Below are 7,500 nucleotides of genomic sequence, written 5' to 3' on the forward strand. Positions count from 1 at the left end.
CAGCATCTTTGTGACCATGTCAATCGTGAGTCTGACATGATGCGAGCAGCCAGACTGAAGCTCTGGATAGAGAAAAGCAAATGCATATCAATCCGTCTATGAAGTATAAACTGTTATATTTGGACTTTTATCTTGTTGATTGTTATGGCTAACTAGTCAGAAAAGAAGCTAACTAGCTGTTAGCTTGTTTTCTCACTAGTAGTGGATGGTAAAATAAGACTCACATGCATCAGATGTGTGGAATGAATGGCAGATGTCCTGTAGTGATTACAGACTGTACAAGTGTGTGTGTAAAAGTGATGTAGAAATACACAATTTACATTTGTTTATAAAGTAAGAAAGCAAAATAATGATTTGTGTTAATCAAAAACAAGATATTTAATGAACAGTTTGAATATTAAATGATAAAATACATTTGAAACCCTCATGCATGAAATAAAACAGGAAATGAATGCCGGTCATGCGTGACCCATGTTGTGCATTAGAAGGGTAGAGATACAAAAATGACTTTAATTCAAAAAGTAACAAAGGAAACAATCAAATAGGGATTTGTGATGATCAAAACAAGTAAACTGGGGAATACCTGAAGATAGGCCGAGAGTTGAATATCCCTTGTATGTTCTAAGGAGGATGTTAGCATGTGTTCGTGGGACATGACTCTGCACCTCAGTGCGCTCACGTGCTTCGGCTCGTGATCAATGATACAGGTGGAGCTTGAGAGGCTGTGAGGCTACTGGCTTGTATGGCGGCACTATGAAAGTATTATGAAACCACGTTTCGTTACCTCTTTGCCTTTTTGAACTAAACACTTTTCCTTTTTAATAATAAGACAAGATGGAGAATACGTAATGAACGTTCTGCCGCACTAATGAATGCCTTCTGCTCGTTGATGTAATCAGATGTTCGTGACCAGCGGATGTTGGGGACATGTCTTCAGTACCTTAGCGTCCCTCAGGTGTTTCAGCCTTTTAATCCCCAGACCCCCTCTTCTGAGGCCGGCCTGGGGCCCAGCTGGGATCTCTCCTCCTGATCCAGAGCTCTGCAGTGTGTGATGTTTCTGTCATGGTCTGGAGCAGGACCTGTCCATGGAGCCCAGATCTTTGAGCCACGTCATGGTGGATGTTGGCATGAAGCTCCTGCAGCCGACCTCCAGAGGTCAAACTACTGCTCTCCAGTCTTGTTGCTCTGCCTCATCGCAGCCGTTTCCTCTTGTTCCTCAACATGTTCCTCACAGGGTTCTGTCAGTTCTACCAAGTAGGCGAGGAGCAGGGTGTTGGACCAGAGCTTCAGGTCTCATCATGGTGGTAGTGTAGATGATATGTGATGGGACCGGGAGCCGCTGGCCCACGTCCACCAACAGCTCCCAGTCTCAGGCTTTCTCCAAATACTGAATGAAGAAATTCATTCACTGCAAAGATGAAACTGAGCCGGGGACTTTTGACCCATGTTGTGTATCAACGGGTTAATGGAGCTTTGTCTGACTGTGTCTCTCTGTGTCTGTAGGTCCAGCTGTCCAGGTCTCTGTTCTCTGGACAAAGTGACACAAGGACAGACTGTCTGTCTGCTCAGGACAGCATCACACAGTGCAGCAGGTAGACAGGCACATAGACACTGAGGTGTAGAGACAGACAGCTAGAGACAGTCTCAAGCTCTTGACATTGTTGTGTCTCTCAGGTAGTTGTGTTGTTTGTCCAGCAGGGGGCAGCAGGTGGATGATGATGTTGATGATGTCCTCAGTCTTCCACACACTGTGGGTTCGTATTTAATGATGAAGAACTTCAGACGTTCCACTGAAACTCAGTTTGATATGAAATCGGAGTGAGAGTGTGACGACCAATCACAGCCGGAGCTCCTCCTCTTTCTTTCAGTGGTCGACTGTCCGAGCTCTGACGTCATCCAACGTCTGACGGAGAAAAGGCGGAAAAAACATGAAGAGGCTCTGAAGCAGCTGGAAACTGAGCTGACACGTCTCAGTCAGGTAGAACATATCCATACATCACAGTTCAACATGTTATACTTCTCCTGAAGTGAAGCTCCGCCCACACACACTCTCAACCATCCTGAGTCTCAGTTGTCATCATGACGAATTCAACCCAAACTGATCAGAAACTGAAACGACAGAAACATCTTAACAAACATTCAATTAACGAATACTTTGATTCTTTAGTTTGCTCCATGTCCCGTCTGCTAACGTGGAGGAGGTTTATGACCTGTACTGCAGCCAGACACCAGGGGGCGATAGAGATGTCATGTCAGCCATGTTTATTTACACTCTGTGATACACACACACGTTCACAGGCTCCGCCCTCTACTGCTTCAGGTGTGTGATGCTCAGGTGATGTCTATCAGTCGGGAAATCACCTCGTCTCTACAGGAAGTGAACGTCCAACAGGAAGTGAACGTCCAACAGGAAGAGAACGTCCAACCGAAGACACCTGAAGACCCCCCCACACGTCCCTTCTGCCTGCAGGTAAACACACAGTATACAGATAGAAGTGTTTCTATGTTATATGTTATATATTCATATTATATTTCTGATTCTGATCTGTTTAACATATGAATACGATGTGTGTGGCAGCAGCTGCAGGACGAGAAGAAGAGAATCATGGAGCTGAAACACAAACTGACAGAATGTGAGAGTCAGTGCATCCAGCAGGTGAGTTTCCTCAGGGTCAAAGGTCAACACTTAGGTTTCATCAGGGTCACATTCTAACAGCTGTGTGTGTGTAGATCAGAGGTGTGCTCAGGAAATACTGCCACCTGCTGGAGAAGATCAGCTTCCTGCTGCCACCTGACGTCCACAGACTGATCCACGGCATAGCCACGGTAACTTCTGACCTCTGACCTCTGGGTCGGGTTCATTCTCACACCCCCCCCTCAGGGAGTGTTGCCTCCTTTGTTTACAGTTGTTTGCACTAAGCTTCTCTTCCTCCTGTGCAGTTATTTGCTGATTGAAAAAAAGACTTTAATTGTGTTTGATTCAGTTGTTCAGTATAACGACCTGAGAAGCTCTGGCTGGAGTTCACATTCACAAAGGAGAGTTTTTTAAAATGATCATTAAAAAACCCAATGTATCAGGATGCATCAATATTATTTTAATGAACACATCATAGTCGTCCACGTCAACAACGTTTGTCCTCTGAGGAACCCTGACCCACTTCTCCTCTGTCTCTGTGTCAGATGGTGAACCAGTCGCTGCTGGTGAACCGTCGCAAAGTCGCCCGTCTACTGCTGCTCTTCTAACACCAGCATGACCAGCAGGTGGGTGGAGGCTCAGGCTATAGACAGGTCCACGCAGGTGGAGAATCGGGTTATAGACAGGTCCACGCAGGTGATAGACAGGTTCTCACATGAGGAGAATCAGGTTATAGACAGGTCCACACAGGTGGAGAATCAGGTTAGGGCTCAGGTTATAGACAGGTCCACACAGGTAGAGAATCAGGTGATAGACAGGTCCACACAGGTGGAGAATCAGGTGATAGACAGGTCCACACAGGTAGAGAATCAGGTGATAGACAGGTCCACACAGGTGGAGAATCAGGTGATAAGACAGGTTCACACATGAGGAGAATCAGGTGATAGACAGGTCCACACAGGTAGAGGTTCAGGTTATAGACAGGTCCACACAGGTGGAGAATCAGGTTAGGGCTCAGGTTATAGACAGGTCCACACAGGTAGAGAATCAGGTTAGGGCTCAGGTTATAGACAGGTCCACACAGGTGGAGAATCAGGTTAGGGCTCAGGTTATAGACAGGTCCACACAGGTGGAGAATCAGGTTAGGGCTCAGGTTATAGACAGGTCCACACAGGTAGAGAATCAGGTGATAGACAGGTCCACACAGGTGGAGAATCAGGTGATAGACAGGTCCACACAGGTAGAGAATCAGGTGATAGACAGGTCCACACAGGTGGAGAATCAGGTGATAAGACAGGTTCTCACATGAGGAGAATCAGGTTATAGACAGGTTTACACAGGTGGAGAATCAGGTTATAGACAGGTTCACACATGAGGAGAATCAGGTGATAGACAGGTCCACACAGGTAGAGGTTCAGGTTATAGACAGGTCCACACAGGTGGAGAATCAGGTGATAGACAGGTCCACACAGGTAGAGGTTCAGGTTATAGACAGGTCCATACAGGTGGAGGTTCAGGCTATAGACAGGTCCACACAGGTGGAGGTTCAGGCTATAGACAGGTCAACACAGGTAGAGGTTCAGGTTATAGACAGGTCCATACAGGTGGAGGTTCAGGTTATAGACAGGTCCACACAGGACTGTTATGAATGTGTGTTTTATTGTTTTACAGCGACATGATGGAACAGAACCTGACCTGGGATCATCGTAGACAAACAAACTGTTTAATAAAGTTTCCATTTGAAGAATGAACGTCATGACATCATCATTTTTGATTAAGGTGTCTGCACTGAAACAGAATCTATCCAATCAGCAACCTGCGGCTGTGATGTCATCGAAGCAGCTTTCTGTCCTCGTGTCCATCGCAGCTTCAACACTCTGAGATTTTATCTATAGAACGAAGAAGATGAGAAACGAGACGAAGAGTCTCCGCCTCTCCCAGCAGCTGACTGAAGAGAGACAGGTCAGAGAGAGAGAGACAGGTGAGGGAGAGAGACAGGTCAGAGAGAGAGAGAGACAGGTGGGGGAGAGAGACAGGTGAGGGAGAGAGACAGGTGAGGGAGAGAGACAGGTCAGAGAGAGAGACAGGTCAGAGAGAGAGAGAGACAGGTGGGGGAGAGAGACAGGTGAGGGAGAGAGACAGGTCAGAGAGAGAGACAGGTGAGGGAGAGAGACAGGTCAGAGAGAGAGAGAGAGACAGGTGGGGGAGAGAGACAGGTCAGAGAGAGAGAGACAGGTGGGGGAGAGAGACAGGTGAGGGAGAGAGACAGGTGAGGGAGAGAGACAGGTCAGAGAGAGAGACAGGTCAGAGAGAGAGAGAGACAGGTGGGGGAGAGAGACAGGTGAGGGAGAGAGACAGGTGAGGGAGAGAGACAGGTCAGAGAGAGAGACAGGTCAGAGAGAGAGAGAGACAGGTCAGAGAGAGAGACAGGTGAGGGAGAGAGACAGGTCAGAGAGAGAGAGAGAGACAGGTGGGGGAGAGAGACAGGTCAGAGAGAGAGAGAGACAGGTGGGGGAGAGAGACAGGTGAGGGAGAGAGACAGGTGAGGGAGAGAGACAGGTCAGAGAGAGAGAGAGACAGGTGGGGGAGAGAGACAGGTGAGGGAGAGAGACAGGTCAGAGAGAGAGACAGGTGAGGGAGAGAGACAGGTCAGAGAGAGAGACAGGTGAGGGAGAGAGACAGGTCAGAGAGAGAGAGAGAGACAGGTGGGGGAGAGAGACAGGTCAGAGAGAGAGAGACAGGTGGGGGAGAGAGACAGGTGAGGGAGAGAGACAGGTGAGGGAGAGAGACAGGTCAGAGAGAGAGACAGGTCAGAGAGAGAGAGAGACAGGTGAGGGAGAGAGACAGGTCAGAGAGAGAGAGAGAGACAGGTGGGGGAGAGAGACAGGTCAGAGAGAGAGAGACAGGTGGGGGAGAGAGACAGGTGAGGGAGAGAGACAGGTGAGGGAGAGAGACAGGTCAGAGAGAGAGACAGGTCAGAGAGAGAGACAGGTCAGAGAGAGAGAGAGACAGGTGGGGGAGAGAGACAGGTGAGGGAGAGAGACAGGTGAGGGAGAGAGACAGGTCAGAGAGAGAGACAGGTCAGAGAGAGAGAGAGACAGGTCAGAGAGAGAGACAGGTGAGGGAGAGAGACAGGTCAGAGAGAGAGAGAGAGACAGGTGGGGGAGAGAGACAGGTCAGAGAGAGAGAGAGACAGGTGGGGGAGAGAGACAGGTGAGGGAGAGAGACAGGTGAGGGAGAGAGACAGGTCAGAGAGAGAGACAGGTCAGAGAGAGAGAGAGACAGGTGGGGGAGAGAGACAGGTGAGGGAGAGAGACAGGTCAGAGAGAGAGACAGGTGAGGGAGAGAGACAGGTCAGAGAGAGAGAGAGAGACAGGTGGGGGAGAGAGACAGGTCAGAGAGAGAGAGACAGGTGGGGGAGAGAGACAGGTGAGGGAGAGAGACAGGTGAGGGAGAGAGACAGGTCAGAGAGAGAGACAGGTCAGAGAGAGAGACAGGTCAGAGAGAGAGAGAGACAGGTGGGGGAGAGAGACAGGTGAGGGAGAGAGACAGGTGAGGGAGAGAGACAGGTCAGAGAGAGAGACAGGTCAGAGAGAGAGAGAGACAGGTCAGAGAGAGAGAGACAGGTGAGGGAGAGAGACAGGTGAGGGAGAGAGACAGGTGAGGGAGAGAAACAGGTCAGAGAGAGAGACAGGTCAGAGAGAGAGAGAGACAGGTGGGGGAGAGAGACAGGTGAGGGAGAGAGACAGGTCAGAGAGAGAGAGAGACAGGTGAGGGAGAGACAGGTGAGAGAGAGAGAGACAGGTGAGAGAGAGAGAGACAGGTGAGGGAGAGACAGGTGAGAGAGAGAGAGAGACAGGTTAGGGAGAGACAGGTGAGGGAGAGACAGGTGAGGGAGAGAGAGAAACAGGTTAGGGAGAGACAGGTGAGAGAGAGAGAGACACAGGTTAGGGAGAGACAGGTGAGAGAGAGAGACAGGTGAGGGAGAGACAGGTGAGAGAGAGAGACAGGTGAGGGAGAGACAGGTGAGAGAGAGAGAGAGACAGGTTAGGGAGAGACAGGTGAGGGAGAGACAGGTGAGGGAGAGACAGGTGAGGGAGAGACAGGTGAGAGAGAGAGAGACAGGTGAGGGAGAGACAGGTGAGAGAGAGAGAGAGACAGGTTAGGGAGAGACAGGTGAGGGAGAGACAGGTGAGGGAGAGACAGGTGAGAGAGAGAGACAGGTGAGAGAGAGAGAGAGACAGGTGAGGGAGAGACAGGTGAGAGAGAGAGAGAGACAGGTTAGGGAGAGACAGGTGAGGGAGAGACAGGTGAGGGAGAGACAGGTGAGAGAGAGAGACAGGTGAGAGAGAGAGAGAGACAGGTTAGGGAGAGACAGGTCCAGTTACTGTCTGCTGTTTTTATTTGATGGATCTTTCAGCTCGTTTATGGTTTAATGAGCAAAGTTTATTAATCTCACGTTATCTGTACAATGGATAAGTCTCATAGGTGAGACACCTGTCTGTGGTTCACATGCACACAGACACACACTACCTGTCTGTGGTTCACATGCACACAGACACACACTACCTGTCTGTTGTTCACATGCACACAGACACACAGACTGACACCTGTCTGTTGTTCACATGCACACAGACACACACTACCTGTCTGTTGTTCACATGCACACAGACACACACAACCTGTCTGTTGTTCACATGCACACAGACACACACTACCTGTCGGTTGTTCACATGCACACAGACACACACTGACACCTGTCTGTTGTTCACATGCACACAGACACACACTACCTGTCTGTTGTTCACATGCACACAGACACACACTGACACCTGTCTGTTGTTCACATGCACACAGACACACAC

The 7,500-nt window shown here is 49.4% G+C and overlaps 2 protein-coding genes across 4 annotated transcripts in view; one reads left to right on the forward strand and one right to left on the reverse strand.

Moving 5' to 3' along the window:
* The first annotated feature begins 1,221 nt into the window (after positions 1–1,221).
* On the forward strand, positions 1,222–4,376 carry ccdc180 (coiled-coil domain containing 180). The gene is made up of 9 exons (XM_061070954.1): positions 1,222–1,290; positions 1,504–1,592; positions 1,699–1,754; positions 1,869–1,978; positions 2,321–2,470; positions 2,579–2,656; positions 2,731–2,826; positions 3,181–3,261; positions 4,307–4,376. Exons 1-8 carry the CDS (start codon positions 1,222–1,224, stop codon positions 3,241–3,243), a joined length of 711 nt encoding a protein of 236 aa, XP_060926937.1. The 3' UTR covers positions 3,244–3,261; positions 4,307–4,376.
* The window catches only part of entr1 (endosome associated trafficking regulator 1), a 13,371-nt gene continuing 10,146 nt past the window's right edge, over positions 4,276–7,500 (reverse strand). For all 3 annotated transcript variants that reach the window (XM_061072383.1, XM_061072386.1, XM_061072385.1), the window contains one exon: positions 4,276–4,583. In XM_061072383.1, the coding sequence (XP_060928366.1) occupies positions 4,505–4,583 (79 nt within the window). In that variant the 3' untranslated portion in view covers positions 4,276–4,504. The remainder of the gene's footprint in view (positions 4,584–7,500) is intronic.

This window comes from Limanda limanda, chromosome 5, assembly GCF_963576545.1.
Source record: "Limanda limanda chromosome 5, fLimLim1.1, whole genome shotgun sequence".
In the NCBI taxonomy this organism is placed as follows: Eukaryota; Metazoa; Chordata; class Actinopteri; order Pleuronectiformes; family Pleuronectidae; genus Limanda; species Limanda limanda.